A 19,456-nucleotide genomic window follows, 5' to 3' on the forward strand; every position below is an offset into this window, starting at 1 on the left:
GTGCCCGAGCAGGTAGCTACGTCCCGGCTGTCCCGCGGCCGCCGCGCCTGCGCAGTTACAAGTCCTGCGGCCGCGCGCACAGGTCCCTTTCTCGCGCTGCCGGGATGCCGAAGCTGAGCAAAGAGGCCAAGCTGCGGCTGCAGCAGCTCTTCAAGGGCGGCCAGTTCGCCATCCGCTGGGGCTTCATCCCCGTCGTGCTCTATCTAGGTCAGTGCCAGGGCAGGGGAACGGAGCCGAGCCGCGCTGTCCCCGCTCGGGGAGCCTGCCTGGTCACGAGGCCTGCTTGGCCGCGTGGGGCCCGGGGAAGGAACACGGCGCCATCCCCAGTTAGCCGGGGCGCGGGCTGGCGCACGCGGGGGTTCCCCTCACGGGTCGGGAGGGTCGGACAGAGGGAGATTCTGGGTCACGCGGGCCAGCCCCGCACCCCCAGCAGTTTTGGGCGGAGGAGCCGGTGCGTTCGGGCCTGGGGCCTCGCCTGACTCCTCCCTTCTAGCTGCCGTTGGAGAAAGCCGCTCTGGAGCGCGCGGAGCTTTGTTTAGCTTTTAGCCCGCTGGGGCAGAGCAGCCGCCGCACTCCAGAACCGCCCCTTCCAACGGCCGCTGGGTGGAAGGGACAGGCAAGGCCCCGCCGCTCCAGAACCGCCCCTTCCAACGGCCGCTGGGTGGAAGGGACAGGCAAGGCCCCGCCGCTCCAGAACCGCCCCTTCCAACGGCCGCTGGGTGGAAGGGACAGGCAAGGCCCCGCCGCTCCAGAACCGCCCCTTCCAACGGCCGCTGGGTGGAAGGGACAGGCAAGGCCCCGCCGCTCCAGAACCGCCCCTTCCAACGGCCGCTGGGTGGAAGGGACAGGCAAGGCCCCGCCGCTCCAGAACCGCCCCTTCCAACGGCCGCTGGGTGGAAGGGACAGGCAAGGCTTCGCCGCTCCAGAACCGCCCCTTCCAACGGCCGCTGGGTGGAAGGGACAGGCAAGGCCCCGCCGCTCCAGAACCGCCCCTTCCAACGGCCGCTGGGTGGAAGGGACAGGCAAGGCTTCGCCGCTCCAGAACCGCCCCTTCCAACGGCCGCTGGGTGGAAGGGACAGGCAAGGCTTCGCCGCTCCAGAACCGCCGCTTCCAACGGCTGTTGTTGCTGGGGGGAGAGCGCCCAGACCCGCCCCTTCCAGTGGCCGCTGGAGGGAGTCAAGCCCCGCCCCCCGCCACATGTGCTCCAGAACTGCTGCTCCCAGTAGTTGCAGGCTTGATAAGTGGGGCCTTGTCTCGCTCTCTCACCTCCAAGCAGCTGATTGGGTGCCCAAATTGGTCTGGTCTGGTGACCCAGAAACCTCTGGAGCAATAGGGTGGAGTTTGACACTTAACAAGTATCAGGGGTAGCGCTGTTAGTCTGTATCCACAAAACCAACAAGGAGTCTGGTGGCACCTTAAAGACTAACAGATTTATTTGAGCATAAGCTTTCGTGGGTAAAAACCCTACTACTTCAGATACATGGAGTGAAAATTACAGATGCAGACATAAATATACAGGCACGTGAAGAGAAGGGAGTTACCTCACAAGTGGAGAACCAGTGTTGACAGGGCCAATTCGATCAGGGTCGATGACGTCGACTCCCAATAATAGATGAGGAGGTGGCAATTCCAGGAGAGGCAAAGCTACTTTTGTAATGAGCCAGCCACTCCCAGTCCCTATTCAAGCCCAAATTAATGGTGTTAAATTTGAAAATGAATTTTAGTTCTGCCGTTTCTCTTTGACATCTGTTTCTGAAGTTTTTTTGTTCAAGTATAGCTACTTTCAAATCTCGTATTGAATGTCCAGGAAGATTGAAGTGTTCTCCTACTGGCTTTTATATGTTACCATTCCTGATGTCCGATTTGTGTCCATTTATTTTTTTACGTAGGGACTGTCCGGTTTGGCCAGTGTACATGGCAGAGGGGCATTGCTGGCATATATCACATTAGTAGACGTGCAGGTGAATGAGCCTCTGATGATGTGGTTGGGTCTTCTGATGGTGTCGCTAGAGTAGATATGGGGACTTTCCAGACTACTTTGATAGCTGCTTTCAACTGCCTGAAAGGGGGTTCCAAAGAGGATGGATCTGGACTGTTCTCAGTGGTAGCTGATGACAGAACAAGGAGTAACGGTCTCAAGTTGCAGTGGGGGAGGTTTAGGTTGGATATTAGGAAACACTTTTTCACTAGGAGGGTGACGAAGCACTGGAATGGGTTACCTAGGGAGGTGGTGGAATCTCCTTCTTTTGAGGTTTTTAAGGTCAGGCTTGACAAAGCCCTGGCTGGGATGATTTAGTTGGGGCTTGGTCCTGCTTTGAGCAGGGGGTTGGACTAGATGACCTCCTGAGGTCCCTTCCAACCCTGATATTCTATGATTCTATACTGTATCCCTTCCTGGAGTCTGATTTGTCTTGTGTACCTCCATGTTCCACCTCACTTAAAAACCTGCTTGCTTACAAAATCAGACTTGAAAATACAATTGTCACATTACACGATTACTGAAAAATTGCTTACTTTCTCTTTTTGTCTGTATGAAATTTTAGTTTATACTGACTTTGCAAGTGCTTTTTATGTAGCCTGTTGTAAAACTAGGCAAATATCTAGAGGAGTTGATGACCCTATGGAAGACTTCTGTGTACCCCCAGGATATGTGTACCCTGTAAACCACTGCTTTAGGCCATAGCTGTGTTGGGGTGGGGAGTGTGTAATTTTTATACATGCTAAGTTTTAGTTAGTAAAGACAAGGCTTTAGGTCAGGGGTGGGCAAACTTTTTGGCCCAGGGGCCACATCAGCGTTGTGAAACTCTATGGAGGGCCGGATAGGGAAGACTGTGCCTCCCCAAATGGCCTGGCCCCTGCCCCCTATCCACCCCCTCCCACTTCCTGACCCCCTCAGAATCCCCAACCCATCCAACCCCCTCTGCTCCTTTTCCCCTGACCGCCATCTCCTGAGAGCCCCCTGACCCTAACTGACCCCCGGGACTCCACCCCCTATCCAGCCCTCCCTGCTGCCTGCACTGACCCTTTTCCACACCCCCAACCCCTGACAGACCCCCCTGGGTTCCCACGCCTATCCATCTCCCCCCTCCCCCCCGTTCCCAATCCCCTGTCTGTCTCCCGGAACCTCCTGCCCCTTATCCAACACTCCTCTCCTCCTCCCCCCCCCCCCCCCCATGCCGCTCAGAGCGGCAGGAGCTCACAACCTTGCCGGAGCCAGCCATGCCACCCGCGCTGCCCGCCAGGAAGCTGCGGGGGAGAGGGAAAAGCGGGGGAGGGGCCAGGGGCTAGCCTCCCTGGCCGGGAGCTCAGCAACCAGGTAGGACAATCCCGCGGGCCATAGTTTGCCCACCTCTGCCTTCGATTCTGGCTGCAAGCTACAAACTTAGTCCTAGTCTACTCTTAAAAATTAGATTGACCTAGCTATGTCACTCTTGGCTTTGAAAAATATTGCGCCCTATGCGATGTAGTTAGGCCAACCTAACAGTCACTGTAGATGCAGCTAGGTTGATTGACGGATTATTCTGTCAACCTCACTGCCACCGCTGGAAGAAGTAGATAACTGTGGTGATGGAAAAAAACCTTCTGTGAATGTAGGAAGTGTCTACACTATGGTGACATGGGTGCAGTGTCACTGTTATGTAGACATGGCCATAGTGAAAAGCCATGCCCAGCGGAAGAGCTTTGTTTGCATAGCACCAAAGTATGCTGGTCAAATTTGAAAACAAATGAGGCAAAGTCTCTGCCCCAGGGAGCTTAGCCTTAGAAAAAAAGTTTGTTCATGGTAGGAGAAATGATGGGTTGTTATGATTGAAATGCAGCATGGAAGTCTGATTAAAAGGCCTTTGTTTTCCAATTAATAAGTCACTGGTAAAATTAGGTCTTCTGTGTCCCCCATGTACTCTTTAACAATTGCATATGTTAAATCTATTTACAATTTTGTGGATAAAACACGTTTATGATCAGTTTAAATTTAAAAACTTAATATTTAAAATTGTATATGTAAATCACCTGAATTGACATTGAAAATCCCATCCTAGGAAATTACTCAAAATCACTCAGCATTGGCCTGTCTCTGCCTCACTGCTTGTCTACACAAACAAGTTGTACTGCTTTAGCTACACCGATATGTTGGTGTAGCTGCATCCGCTCCATAAGTTGTATCAGAAAAATTGATTTTACAAAAGAATCACATTTCTAACAGAAATAGTTAAATCAGTGTAAAATGAGTATGCAGACCGGGCTTAAGTGACATGCCCAAGATCACACAGGAAGTTTGTGACGGAGCTGGGAACTGAACCCAGGGCTCCCAATTCCCATGGTAGTGCCCAAATCTTTGGACTGTTGTATACATTAAATATGTCAAGAAAGCAGTGAATAAATATGTTGACAAGCAACATGACATATTTCCATAGCAGCTTTATCTATTTCTTGTCACAATTTATTTGGCAAGTATATTATTGAAACAGATTTATCTCAACTCATTAATCTAAAATCTGTTTTATAACATACTTATGTTTGAGATAATTGGTAATACATCTATTTTAAAGTGGATCAGAAACCACTTTCTTCCTTTTGTGTACACCTCAGTGCATTCTGTGTGTTACTCTTTGTTTATTGAATGTACATTGGGAAGTTTTTACATAAGAACAGCCATTCTGGGTCAGACCAAAGATCCATCTAGCCCAGTATCCTGTCTTTCAACAGTGGTGCTTAAGAGGGAATGAACAGAAGAGGTAATAATCAAGTCATCCATCCTTTGTCGCCCATTCCCAGCTTTTGGCAAATAGGATAGGGACACCATCCCTGCCCATCCTGGCTAATAGCCGTTGGTGGATCGATCCTCCATGAATTTATCTAGTTCTTTTTTGAACCCTGTTATAGTTTTGGCCTTCACAACATCCTCTGGCAAAGTGTTCCACAGGTTGACTGTGTGTTGTGTGAAGAAATACTTCCTTTTGTTTGTTTTAAACTTGCTGCCTATTCATTTCATTTGGTAACCCCTAGTTCTTGTGTTATGAGAAGATCCTTATTTACTTTCTCCATACCTGATTTAATAGACCTCTATCATATCCCCTCTTTGTTGTCTCTTTTCCAAGCTGATCAGTCCCAGTTTTATTAATCATTTTGTTGCCCTTTTCTGAACCTTTCCAATTCCAATATATCTTTTTTGAGATAGGGTGATCACATCTGCACGCGTTATTCAAGATGTGGGCATACCATGGATTTATATAGAAGCAATATGATATTTTCTGTTTTAGTATCGATCCCTTTCTTAATGATTCCCAACGTTCTGTTAGCTTTTTTTTTTTTTTACTGCCGCTGCACATTGAGTGGGATATTTTCAGAGAACTATCAACAATGACTGCAAGATCTCTTTTTTGAGTGGTAACAGCTACTTTAGACCCCATCATTTTATATGTATAGTTGGAATTATGTTTCAGAGTAGCAGCCGTGTTAGTCTGTATCCGCAAAAAGAAAAGGAGTACTTGTGGCACCTTAAGGTGCCACAAGTACTCCTTTTCTTTTAGTTGGGATTATGTTTTCCCATGTGCATTACTTTGCATTTATCAGCATTGAATTTCATCTGCCATTTTATTGCCTAGTCACCCAGTTTTGTGAGATCCCTTTGGAACTCTTCGCAGTCTGCTTTGGACTTAACTATCTTGAGTAGTTTTGTATCATCTGCAAATTTTGCCACCTCACTGTTTACTCCTTTTTCCAGAACATTTATGAATATGTTGAATAGTACTGGTCCCTAGTACAGACCCCTGGGGACACCACTATTTACCTCTCTCCATTCTAAAAACTGACCATTTATTCCTACCCTTTGTTACTATATTTTAGCAAGTTACTGATCCATGAGAGGACCTTCTCTCTTGTCCCATGTTATGTCTTTTTTTTTAAAAAGACTCCAGTTATTTCTTTAAATCCTGCTGCCTAATTTTGAGTCTAAATTTTCAAACTTAATACTTATTGTGCAATTGTTTCTGAATCTCCTCTAAACTTTTGCTGAAAATGTTGAGTTCCACTGAGCAATATTAGGTGAAGAGTTGGAACTGTTATCCTATGGTGTGCTAGAAAATCAAAAATGCACACAACTCTTTCCATCTTTTGGAATCTTAGCCATCAAAATAACACACTACCTCTCATCTGGTGTATCTTTAGCTTCACAATAATTAACTAAAATTGTAATGTGGCAAACAGCATGTATCGTATCTGAAAACAGAATATCATTACAAGCCTACTAATGACAAGTGGTTTGATTATTCAGAAACAGAAAACAAATGTATGCTAAATGTATTCGAAAAAATTAAGATTGCATGGCTAAGCACTCAGGAAAAGACACATATAAGGGTGCCCTGATCACATACTTAAAGTTGTAAATTTTTTTTTTCATTGGGAGCTGAGGAACAAAAAGTACAAGTAAAATGCAGAGTGCATAGGTAGCATAAAACTTTGCGCTTTCCTGATCTTGGGACACTCAAGGCTGGGTAAGTGAGAGCTGCTCCAGTGGTCTCCGAGGACCAAAGCGAAAGGTGGGAGTTAGTGCAGTTTAGGAGCATCTTGGTCATGTTCCTTTTCTCTGACCATGTCGCCTGTTTTGGCAGTAGTACTGGGAATGGCTGTGATAGTTCTGTGGTGTTGGAGGATTCCTTTTGCACCAGAAAATGAAGGATTTATGATTGGAATCCATCAGCAGTGCAGTGCAAAATGTCCACACAGCACTTGAGGATCAAACTTTAATATTGTATATTTGTATTCCAGACAAATAGTGTATGGCATTTATTTATGCAAAAAACATAGTAAACCGTGCTTGTATTATCTGTAGTGTATTTTGTATACCTGGTTTTTAGCATGTTAAAATATGACTTCTTACTTTTAAGAATTACTCTTATTGGCTGTTGTCTGATGGACACATATGCTATATATGTGTAAGTAAAGCTAGTGAAAAAAATAGTATAGTGTATTTTTTGAGAGCTAGAATGTGCTTATGTGATTAAATCAGGGATAGGCAAACTACGGACCGGATCTGGCTCATCAGGGCTTTGTATCTGGCCCATGGGATTGCCAGCCCTGTGGCGCAGCGGGGCTCAGGTAGGCTTCCTGCCTATCCTGGCCCCATGCCGCTCCAGGAAGCAGCCAGCCCCACGTCCCTGTGGGGAGGGGACAGAGGGCTATGTGCACTGCCCTCGACTGCAGGCACCGCCCCCCGCAGCTCCCATTGTCTGGGAACGGGGAACCGTGGCCGATGGGAGCTTCGGGGGCGGTATCCGCAGACGAGGGGAGTGCGCGGAGCCCTCTGACCCCCCTCCTCCAGGGGCTGCAGGGATGTGGTGCCGTCCGCTTCCAGGAGTGGTGCGGGGCCGGGGCAAGCAGGGAGCCTGCCTTAGCCCTGCTGCGTGCCGCTGCCACCCAGAGCCGCTCAAGATAAGCTGTGCTGGGCCGGAGCCCACATTCCAACCCCCTGCCACACCCTGCACCCCTCCTGCATCCCAACCTCCTGTCCTGAGCCCCCTGCCGCACCCTGAGCCCCCTGCCACACCCTGCACCCCAGACCCTTGCCCTGAGCCCCTTCTTGCACACCACACCCCCTCCCACACCCTGCACTCCCTCCTGCACCCTTGCCCCAGCTCTACATTCATGGCCCTGCATGCAATTTCCCCACCCAGATGTGGCCTTTGGACCAAAAAGTTTGCCCATCCCTGGATTAAATGATAGTAATGTATACACAAAAAAGGGCACAGTTAAGGTTGCATGTATCTTTGGTATGTCTTTATTTGGGAGGCCTTAATTGTGTAACCTTATTCTAGTTTCTTTGGCAGAACTGCTTAGACTTTTTAAAAAAGAAAGTCCATAATCTGGAATAAATTATGCACATAATGAAGGAAGTCTCCTGTCTCACTCTTTTCACACTTAAAATGCAGCATGTTTGAGGCGGCAGCGTTCTTCCACACACTAAGTAACTAAACTAGTTCAGTACATTTGTGCACAGCCTTCCTTTGCTTAGATAATTGGTGAAAAGTATTTTTTTTTTAAAAATCATTCCACAAATACTGTGTATGCGTAAAATGCACTCTTCCCCTAACTCCTGTGAATCTGTTAATTAAAAAACGGATATCACTGGAATGCTCCCTAGACTAACTCCTTGCACAATTTGAACTTTCTAATAAGGCAAAATCAGTGTTATAAATTTTTTTTTTATAGTAGTAAACAAATGTTTTGCCCTAAGCAACTGAACTGTTATGTTAAAACTGCAAAGCAGATCTTTTGTCAGGTAAAGAACCAGACTAGGAAACTTCAATATGAAAAGTGAAAGTTGTAAGCAAGGAGGGATAGCTCAGTGGTTTGAGCATTGGCTTACTAAACCCAGGGTTGTGAGTTCAATCCTTGAGGGGGCCATTTGGGATCTGGGGCAAAAATTAGGGATTGGTCCTGCTTTGAGCAGGGGGTTGGACTAGATGACCTCCTGAGGTCCCTTCCAACCCTGATAGTCTATGATTCTGTGAAAACAGTGTTAGAAAGGAAATGCATATGCACGTTTAACTACAGGTTCATGTTCCTGCTATAAGGTGATTGTCTTTTTGTTGGTAGAGGTGTATTTTTTGTTTTAAGAAATTTAATAGACTGGCATTAAGTTTTCTGAAGGAAATATCCTTAATGCTGTTATAAAGTATATTAGTTCAAAATGAGAGGTTGAAGTGCAGACTTCATCTTAGAATTTTGTTAGTTTCCTTTATGTCTTGTGGGATTTTAACATCTGAATTAACATTTAAATGAATCTATTATTTATACTTCTGATAAAATCAAATGCAAATTAAATATTATTGCCCTGATAATATAGGATCCAAATATAGGATCACAATGGATAAAATTAAATGATATTTTTAAATTAAAAAATTAGGGTATGTCTAGACAGCCGACGTTAAAGCGCTGCCATGGTAGTGCTTTAATGTGGCTGTGTAGTCGCGGCTCCAGCACTGGGAGAGAGCTCTCCTAGCGCTGTAATAAAACCATCTACATGAGGGGAATAGCTACCAGCGCTGGGAGCGCTATGTACACTGCCACAAACTTGCATCGCTCAGGGATGTGTTTTTTCACTCCCTTGAGCAAAGAAAGTTTCAGCTCTGTAAGTGGCGGTGTAGACAGGGCCTTAGTTTTTTTTATTTAAATTGGATTTATTTTAGATATATTTTTAAAAGAATAAACCTGTTTAAAATTTGAAACTGACAACCTTCATTAATTCAAACTTACTATCATCTATTATTGTCGTTTGACTTGAATAAAAAACAGTATTCAAGCAGTACATGTTTGTCAAAGTTTTAAGAAAATCAAACCACTGAATTGGTGGAAGTCGCTGGCTAAGCAACTGGAACTAGAATTTGTTAAAATATTAAACTAGTTTCTGACAGCAGTAGCCTCTGGCAGGTGTGAAGAGACTACCGAAGAAGTGAGCTGTAGCTCACAAAAGCTTATGCTCAAATAAATTTGTTAGTCTCTAAGGTGCCATAAGTACTCCTTTTCTGTTTTCTTCAATTTATTCAACCTGATTATTCAGAGTTGAGAAAGGTATTGGAAATTGAAAAAGCAGGAAAGCTTGTTTTCTTCTTTCAAGCGATGAATAAAAAAAGAGGTGTGAGACGATGATCTATTACTTAGCTTGATAAAACATGTGCATTTAAAACTATTTTCCCTTATGTATCCAATACATTTAAGATTGCTTTAGTTGGCTAATTAAAAACAAATTTGAAAATGTAGTTTTGTACCTTTTTATAATTGAATTCCAGTTTCTATCCAAATGCAGCTTGACACACATCATGAGTAAAAAATTAGTAACCTAGTAAATAAAAAATGCTTCATTCACCATTTTCTGACATAAGAAAAATGTGAAAATTAAGAATCTGAATAAATGAATATTAAGCAATACAATTGCTTAAAAAAGTGTTTAAATAATAATGTATTTGCCTGGTTAGCAAACAGTAGCAAATTTTGTGTAAAGGCTATAGTTAGTTGAAAATCAACATGTTTTAATGTTTACCAACCAGTGAGAATCAGTTTTTCTCTAGAGGGAAATAAAAAGGACAAATGTGAAATGAAATTAAAATAATGATTTTGATCAAAGTTTTCTGCTTGCTGACTTAAATCTAGCTTTAAGTCACATCTTGTATAGGAGAATCAGCTCTATGAGTTTTCCCTTTAATAACTGTCAGCAGCCCAAAGTGGAAAATACAGCAATTGAAAGTTAATGGGTCAGATTCTTCCTTGCATTCTCAGATGATACTTTGGCTGTTTGTTCAAGGCCTGATCTAAAGCCCGCTGAAATCAGTGGAGGTCTTCCCATTGACTTCAATGGCCTGTGAATCACACAGGCCCTTAGTAATTATCTAACAGAGAGGGGAAAGACCTTTCTCTATAGAAATGGTACAGGATGTTGTGTAAAATAAGTTTTAGACATTGCATGTGCTTCACTTCTGTTTTCCAAACTTTACTATCAATTTGAAATTTGGTCAATATATTCAGTGCCTTTGGAACAAAAAAGCATGCTTTTTTGTAGCATAAGGTTACTTTAATAAATTAGAATTTTTTTAATTCTAGTTGAAAGAGTTAATCCCCAATACAAATTTCTTTTTTAAAAACGGTGCATTAGCAGATTGTCAAGTATCTTAAAAAGACAAGGAGTAGTTGTGGCACCTTAGAGACTAACAAATTTATTTGAGCATAAGCTTGTGAGCTATAGCTCACTTCATCGGATGCATGCAGTGGAAAATACAGTGGGGAGATTTATAACACAGAGAACATGAAACAATGGGTGTTACCATACACACTGTAACAAGAGTGATCAGGTAAGGTGAGCTATTACCAGCAGGAGAGAAGGGGTGGGTGGGGGAAACCTTTTGTAGTGATAATCAAGGTGGGCCATTTCCAGCAGTTGACAAGAACGTCTGAGGAACAGTAGGGGGGAGGAAATAAAAATGGGGAAATAGTTTTACTTTGTGTAATGACTCATCCACTATCAAGCGTTCTTACAATTACAGTACCCACCTGCTGAAGTGAAGAAACAGATTGACAGAGCCAGAAGAGTACCCAGAAGTTACCTATTACAGGACAGGCCCAACAAAGAAAATAACAGAACGCCACTAGCCATCACCTTCAGCCCCCAACTAAAACCTCTCCAACGCATCATCAAGGATCTACAACCTATGCTGAAGGACGACCCATCACTCTCACAGATCTTGGGAGACAGGCCAGTCTTTGCTTATAGACAGCCCCCCAACCTGAAGCAAATTCTCACCAGCAACCACACACCACACAACAAAAACACTAACCCAGGAACCTATCCTTGCAACAAAGCCCGTTGCCAACTGTGTCCACATATCTATTCAGGGAACACCATCATAGGGCCTAATCACATCAGTCACACTATCAGGCTCATTCACTTGCACATCTACCAATGTGATATATGCCATCATGTGCCAGCAATGCCCCTCTGCCATGTACATTGGCCAAACTGGATAGTCTCTGCGTAAAAGAATAAATAGAAACAAATCAGACGTCAAGAATTATAACATTCAAAAACCAGTCGGAGAACACTTCAATCTCTTTGGTCACTCGATTACAGACCTAAAAGTGGCAATTCTTCAACAAAAAAAACTTCAAAAACAGACTCTAACAAGAGACTGCTGAATTGGAATTAATTTGCAAACTGGATACAATTAACTTAGGCTTGAATAAAGACTGGGAGTGGATGTGTCATTACACAGGGTAAAACTATTTCCCCATGTTTATGCTCAAATAAATTTGTTAGTCTCTAAGGTGCCACAACTACTCCTTTTCTTTTTGCAGATACAGACTAACACGGCTGCTACTCTGAAACCTGTCAAGTATCTTATTTTCTTTACTAATCACAGTAAATAGCACTAGTAGTAATGTAGGATTTGAAGAGTTTATTTTTAGTGCTGGCACAATCATTTTTTATTGTGTTATGAATGATGCTAACAATTTTTAATTCATTTAAATTAGGGTTGTCAAGCGATTAAAAAATTAATCACAATTAATCACTTGATTAAACAATAATAGAATACCATTTATTTAGATATTTTTGGATGTTTTCTACATTTTCAAATATATTTATTTCAATTACAACAGAATACGAAGCGTACAGTGCTCACTTTATATTTATTTTTGATTACAAGTATTTGCACTTTAAAAAAACAAAAGAAATAGTATTTTTTCAGTTCACCTAATTCAAGTATTGTAGCACAATCTCTTTATCATGAAAGTTGAACTTACAAATGTAGAATTATGTACAAAAAACTGCATTCCAAAATAAAACAGTGTAAAATTTTAGAGCCTGGAAGTCCACTCAGTTGTCCTATTTGTTCAGCCAATCACTCAGACAAACAATTTTGTTTCCATTTGCAGGTGATAATGCTACTTGCTTTACAATGTCCCCTGAAAGTAAGAACAGGTGTTCTCATGGCAGTGTTGTAGCCAGAGGACATGGGTCCATGCTGATGATGGGTTCTGCTCGATAACAATCCAAAGCAGTGCAGAGACAGACACATGTTCATTTTAATTATCTGAGTCAGATGCCACTAGTAGAAGGTTGATTTTCTTATTTGGTTGTTCGGATTCTATAGTTTCTGCATTGGAGTGTTGCTCTTTTAAGACTTCTGAAAGCATGCTCCACACCTCATCCCTCTCAGATTTTGGAAGGCATTTCAGATTCTTAAACCTTGGGTCGAGTGTTGTAGCTATCTTTAGAATTCCCACATTGGTACCTTCTTTGAATTTTGTGAAATCTGCAGTGAAAGGGTTCTTAAATTGAACATGTGCTGGGTCATTATCCGAGACTGCAAGAACATGAAATATATGGCAGAATGTGGGTAAAACAGAGCAGTGGACATACAATTCTCCTCCAAGGAGTTCAGTCACAAATTTAATTAAAGCATTATTTTTTTAACAAGTGTCATCAGCATGGAAGCATGTCCTTTGGAATGGTGGCCGAAACATGAATGGGCATACAAATGTTTAGCATATCTGGCACTTAAATACTTTGCAATGCCGGCTACAGAAATGCCATGCTCTCACTTTCTGGTGACATTGTAAATAAGAAGAGGGCAGCATTATCTCCTGTAAATGTAAACAAACTTGTTTGTCTTAGCGATTGGCTGAACAAGAAGTAGGATTGGGTGAACTTGTAGGCTCTGAAGTTTTGCATTGTTTTGTTTTTGAGTGCAGTTATGTAACAAAAAAAAGTCTACATTTGTAAGTTTCACTTTCACCATAAAAAAAAAAAAAAGAGATTGCACTACAGTACTTGTATGAGGTGAATTGAAAAATACTATTTCTTTATCATTTTTACAGTGCAAATATCTATAATCAAAAATAATACACACTTTGATTTCAATTACAATACAGAGTGCACTATGTATGAAAATGTAGAAAAACATCCACAATATTTAATAAATTTTCAATTGGTATTCTAAAACAATGTGATTAATCGTGATTATTTTTTTCAGTTAATTGCGTGAGATAACTGCGATTAATTGACAACCCTGGTTTATATTCAAATATACTTCAAGTGCTACATAAATCCTGCATCTGATAAACATTGCTTGTTAGAGTACAAAGGTAATGTGTTTAAAAATATTGTGGGAAAATATACAATGTGATTGGCTATTTGGAGAGTTGTATAACTTGCTAAAACTGAATAAACCCATGCATACCAATTTAAATTTTTGGAAGTACTCGGGCAGAGGTGGTGAGAAAGAAAATATAGCCTTGTCTTATACTTTCCTCTTCTTGACCTATAATTTTCTGAGTGGATTTTCTGTTCTCTCCTGTTTGCTTAAAAGAAAAGAAAGGAAAATCTTGTTTCATGACATATTAATGAAAGAGAGTTTCAGAGGGACCTTAAATGGGTTTTCCCATTTCTTTCTTGTTTCACTCCATTAACTTTACCCATTGGTTCTGTTCCCTGCACAATTCATGTTATGATTAACAGCTGGGGATGCTAATGCTAGCTAGAAGTAATCTGAATGTCTTCCTCTAAATGTTATGTTGCTTTCTAAACAAGATAACAGAAGATGTAGCTTTAGCATGGGTGATAGAGGTTAGTCACTATGAAATTATAGGGCAAAGACACAGTCCATTAAAATACTGCTAACAAGATGTGCTAATCTTAAAATATTGAGAAGAATGTGAGGTTTCTATACTGGTTAGGGTATGATTTGTGTATATATAATTGTTTTTTTGACAGATTTTTTTTAATTTACTGAATTTGAGAGTGGGGAAAGAACCCCAACTTTGTGTTGGTTAGCTGCTGATATATGTATATATTTGTTACTTCAGGTTTTAAGAGAGGTGCAGATCCTGGAATGCCTGAGCCAACTGTTTTGAGGTACGTATACATCTGTAAATACACATGCAAAAACAGTGCAGAAAGCTAGGAAAGAAAATAAAACTTTAGGCTCAGCTGTCCCCTCCATCTAGGCGTTAACTGCCAGGAAATCCTGTCTTCATTGATCATTGTCATCATAGTTTGAGAACTTCCTTCATTATGGGCTTCTTGTCAAAAGTGAATTTTTAATTAGCTTGCTAGTCATTAAGATTGATAGTGAAAGGGAGAAATGGTAAGTCATGAAAGAACTTTTAAAATTATTTAAGCACCACCACTGTGCTCCAACAAGTCTGAAATGAAGTTTGTACAGTGAAAAGTCAGGATGTGCTACAGGAGGATATTTATCTCTCCTCCTGATAAGGAGGGAAGGAGCCCCATATCTTGTCCTAGAGTATCTCTCTCCATGCATTGCAAATGGTGGGAGAGAGTCTCTCTCCACCCATGCAAAGTTCTCCAACTGATTTTTTTTTTTTTTTTAAAGACAACAGTGATTTGGGACACTTCACATTTCCCCTCTTAAGCCTGGGGGTTTATGGCTCATTTAGAGTTTTCATAGCTCCTCTGTTTATTATGCATTCTTTTTATGCGAGCTCTTCATCCTGCACCTCTGAACAGCTCCACTGCTTTCTACTGTAAATTTTAAAAAAAAACAACACACACACACACATATATTCTAGAGTGGGGATAGTGCCATGTACTGCAAACTGGCCCATACTTCTGAATAGATAGGCCAACTACACAAGCAGCTTTCCAAGTCCTCCATTACATACCAAGACTAGAAGACTGGGTAATTATATATTATTAAAACTTTAGGAGAGAATCATTTATGTGAAAGTGTCTTAAACTACAAAAAGTGCATTGATGTGTATTATTTGCTGCTTTTTGGAATGGGGTAAATGAGAGCCATTCTATAACGATCAGCTGACGTAACACTTTCACTACTTTTTTTTAACCCACGCAGCTCTTGAACTGATATGACTGGGAGATGGTTGATATAATGTAATATGATTATAAAGCACACAGGGAATGAGAAAAGGTGCCTGCTTCATTTAATGGATATCTTGTAAGTTATATGAGGCATATATTGAATTTGAGAAACAGTAGATGATACTGTAAAAAGATTGTATCAATGTACGAACACAAGGGGAAAGAGTTAACATTGTTTCATTCCTACCTTTGATTAATTTTAATTCATAGAATCATTGAATATCAGGGTTGGAAGGGACCTCAGGAGGTCATCTAGTCCAACCCCCGCTCAAAGCAGGACCAATCCCCAACTAAATCATCCCAGCCAGGGCTTTGTCAAGCCTGATCTTAAAAATATCTAAGAAGGAGATTCCACCACCTCCCTAGGTAATGTTCTCCAAATACTGTCTTTTGAGGAAATATTAATGCTTCACATGTAAATTTTGGGTTTTTTTCTGAGGATCTTCAAACAATTTACGAAGAGTAAGCCTTACAACATCCTTGAGATAGGACATTCTATACCTGCTTTATAAATGAGGAAACAGGTGCAGAGCAGAGAAGTTAAGTGATTTGATGATGATTGTTAGACAAATGCTTCACTGTAACTCTTTTGTTTATTAAAAGACATTCATGGAAGAAGGCCAACACTATTATTTGTTTTAAGTACTGAATAAAATGAAGTGGAAAATATTGACAGATGTCTTTGTTGTGGTGCCAGTAACTTAGTAATACTGTATCGAAACTGATTAATATAAAGGGAGAGTATACTAAGATAATATCGAGCCTAGCTGGGGGGCCAGATACCCACAACCCTTCCCACCCCCCCCAGAGCCCAGCCACAGAGCCCCCGCTTCTTCCCAGAGACCACCTGTGGACCCCCGAGCCCAGACACCCACCCCCTCTACCCCTCAGAGCCCAGGGATTCAGAGGGAGAAACAGCCTGATGCTCCACCCCAGGCTTGTGTGGAGTTTCCTGCATGCTGCCATCTCCTTCCCTCAGGGCGTGCTGGGAACTGCAGCTGCCGGGAGCCCTCTAGCTCCCTTCCCTTCCCCTCCCCCCTGCAGTGTCTTCCATGTGTGAGCTGGCCTCTGCGGAGTCCAGCGTCCCCTAGTGGCGGCCAACAGCGCTGCAGCCTATTTCGGGGGGGGGGGGGGGAATTCAGCGTGAATTTCTGCAAAATTCTTGATTGCGTAGTGGCGCAGCTTTCCCCCAGGTGTAGTAATGTGCATTGAGCTAGAGTTGTACATCCTGTCTTGTGTTTAGAAAGACCCATGTTACTTCCATGTTACTTTAATATATATATATAAAATTACAAATCTAACTTTAATTTTCTGTCTATTTTAGTCTACTTTGGGGATGAAAGATTGGCCATACTGTACAGGAACCATTTGATGGACAGAGAAAATGAAGATGTGAACCTTCACAAGGCTAAGGAAGGAGTACACTTTATCACTATTACATTAGCTGGCCTGAACAGCTTCCTGATGGCATAGATGTACATACAACAAAATGGAATTTATATTGACCTAATTTATTTGGTTTACAGTGAAATTAAATAAATACAGTTTGAATCCATGTGTATAGTCTCTAATCCTTTAAGGTTAATTAGTATAATGGGGGAAATCTTGCTTTTTTGAGTTTAAAAAGTAATTATTTTTAAATTGAATATCAGGCGTTTTAGTAAGTGTATTGATCCTTTTAATCTACAGTGCTATGCTTCTTAACACCAGGGTGTGTCTTGAAGCTTCAGAATACAAGTTCACTACAAATTAGTTTCTGTTATTTTAACTAAATTACTGTTAGTATGTCTCTAACCTATTGCTGTCTTCTAAGGCACTTCATCGTTCAACCCTTCTACTTAATTCTTGCTTATTGTGACCTTCCAAGCACAGGCTGCTCTATCTTCCATCACTTAAGAGTAGTCCTTTGAGTATTATGAAGTATAAAGCTATAATTATCTTACTTTTGTAATCTAAGGCTATTTCTACACTATCTCAGTAAGTTGACCTATGCTACACAACTCCAGCTATGTGAATAACGTAGCTGGAGTCAACCTTAGGTTGAGTTACCAGGTGCAGTCGACGGGAGAAAATCTCCTCATTGCGGGTAGAGTACAGGGGTCGACTGGAGAGTGATCAGCTGTCGATTTGGTGGGTCTTCACTAGACCAGCTAAATTGACCGCCAGTGGATTGATCTCAGAGCGTCAATCCCGGCTGTAGTGTAGACCTGCCCTATGTGTCAGAATTGTCCTCAGACTTTGAGAGTAGGATGTCAATGAGCCTTATGTTGATAGCTCTTAGTTTCCTCAAAGCTGTGTTGGCTGGATGTTGTTAAAGCACCTGTAACTGCTGTCTTCTCTAAGGTTTCTTAGAAGACCATACAAGTATATTGAATATGTGTGCTAGAATTACATCAGTAACATAATGTCTGAATTTGAAGTTAGTGAATGTAATGTGGTGAAAATTAAGAAACAGTTTCCACAGTTTAGCTGAACAGTATACATCTGGATTAAAGTCTGAGCTAGAACATAAAAACACTTTTCATATCTGCTTTGCAGAAAGTAACTTTCTAAAGACTGCTTCTTAATCATACCAACCATAAGACCTTATTTAATCTACCTTAGTCTATGTGTGTTGTTTGCCATTACTGTGAATAGATATGCAGAACATTTGGCCCATGAAAATTTAAAAATACAAAATAATAATTGCTCTTTTAGAAAAATGAATCTAGGAATTATTTAACAATTTTTTGCCAGTCAATCAGATATTCCTTGAATTTCTCCATTATTTGCAAACCCCCAATGAAATTAAAGATATGAAGTGTACTTGCACTTCACTATTAAACAAAGTATGTTTTTTTGTTTTCTCCAACTCTCATCAGAAAAAGCCTTACTAGCTTTACAGCCAATAGTGTTTAAATTTAAAATGTTGTAAACTAAAACTGTTTAAAATCCATGTTTAAGTAAAAATTTGGTCACAGCAAGTACAAGCTCTTAGTCTATATTAAAATAAGAAGAGTGTGGAAATGTATAACATACAAAATTATATGTCTTACATGGATGTCTTTTATGTAAAAACAATGGTCTGGATGAGTGCACAAAACATAAAAGGAGTACTTGTGGCACCTTAGAGACTAACAAATTTATTTGAGCATAAGCTTTCGTGAGCTACAGCTCACTTCATCGGATGCATTCAGTGGAAAATACAGTATTTCTAATGCAGTATTGTAAAACACTATTACACATTCCTTGTGACTAAAAATTCTTAAAATGTAGAATAGGTTATATAAACATGCTTTAAGTGGTTTTGGAAATACCCTTTTGGAAAGTTGGAACTAACCCTATGCTTCTATCTACCAAACAAAGTTGGAAATAATTCTCCCCCACCCCCCCGTGGATTAAAGACCACATCCTGATAAGTTGCATGACTGATTTAATTTTTACAAGTGACTTGTTTAATACATTTCTAAGAGCCCTTGCCCTCACTTTTGTGCTGTGCAATGGCCAGTCCTTAAATTCGTAAAGTATGAGCTTGCATACATTATTTCTAGGTTCTACGTACATTAATTTAGTATTTTCCATTTGGGAGATGGATATGCAGAGCAAGAGAAGGTCATTGATTAGAAGAACAAGGACATGTACTTTCTTTTGGGCATGAAATTAACTGTTCAAAAGGGCTTTTTTGAGTTAAAAGCCGCGTTCAAATACACCAGCCAGCGAGGTCAAATAAAGTGCAGACTCTAGTTCAATTCAAATCCCTGTTCTGAGAGTTGGTTTATTAAAGACGATTCCCAAACAGGATCACGCTTAGCCCACTGTACTTGGTTGCAGTCTTTCCAGAAAGTACATGCTCTTCCTCCTATGCCATAAGATTCCAAGGCCAGAAGGGATAACTGTGATCATCTAAAAAGAAAAGGAGTACTTGTGGCACCTTAGAGACTAACCAATTTATTTGAGCATGAGCTTTCGTGAGCTACAGCTCACTTCATCGGATGCATACCGTGGAAACTGCAGAAGACTATATACACACAGAGGCCATGAAACAATACCTCCTCCCACCCCACTGTCCTGCTGGTAATAGCTTATCT

The 19,456-nt window shown here is 41.5% G+C and overlaps 1 protein-coding gene across 1 annotated transcript; it reads left to right on the plus strand.

Annotated features, from left to right (window-relative positions):
- On the plus strand, positions 1-16,944 carry TOMM7 (translocase of outer mitochondrial membrane 7). The gene is made up of 3 exons (XM_048838367.2): positions 1-207; positions 14,354-14,402; positions 16,714-16,944. Exons 1-3 carry the CDS (start codon positions 105-107, stop codon positions 16,727-16,729), a joined length of 168 nt encoding a protein of 55 aa, XP_048694324.1. The 5' UTR covers positions 1-104; the 3' UTR covers positions 16,730-16,944.
- The last annotated feature ends 2,512 nt before the right edge of the window (positions 16,945-19,456 follow it).

The sequence above is a fragment of the Caretta caretta genome, chromosome 2 (assembly GCF_965140235.1).
Source record: "Caretta caretta isolate rCarCar2 chromosome 2, rCarCar1.hap1, whole genome shotgun sequence".
In the NCBI taxonomy this organism is placed as follows: Eukaryota; Metazoa; Chordata; order Testudines; family Cheloniidae; genus Caretta; species Caretta caretta.

Bases quoted from the DNA above. Each gene is read 5' to 3' on its own strand.
- TOMM7 (XM_048838367.2), top strand. From the start codon at position 105: ATGCCGAAGCTGAGCAAAGAGGCCAAGCTGCGGCTGCAGCAGCTCTTC. The intron at 208-14,353 runs GTCAGTGCCAGG...TTGTTACTTCAG, and splicing joins CCCCGTCGTGCTCTATCTAG to GTTTTAAGAGAGGTGCAGAT.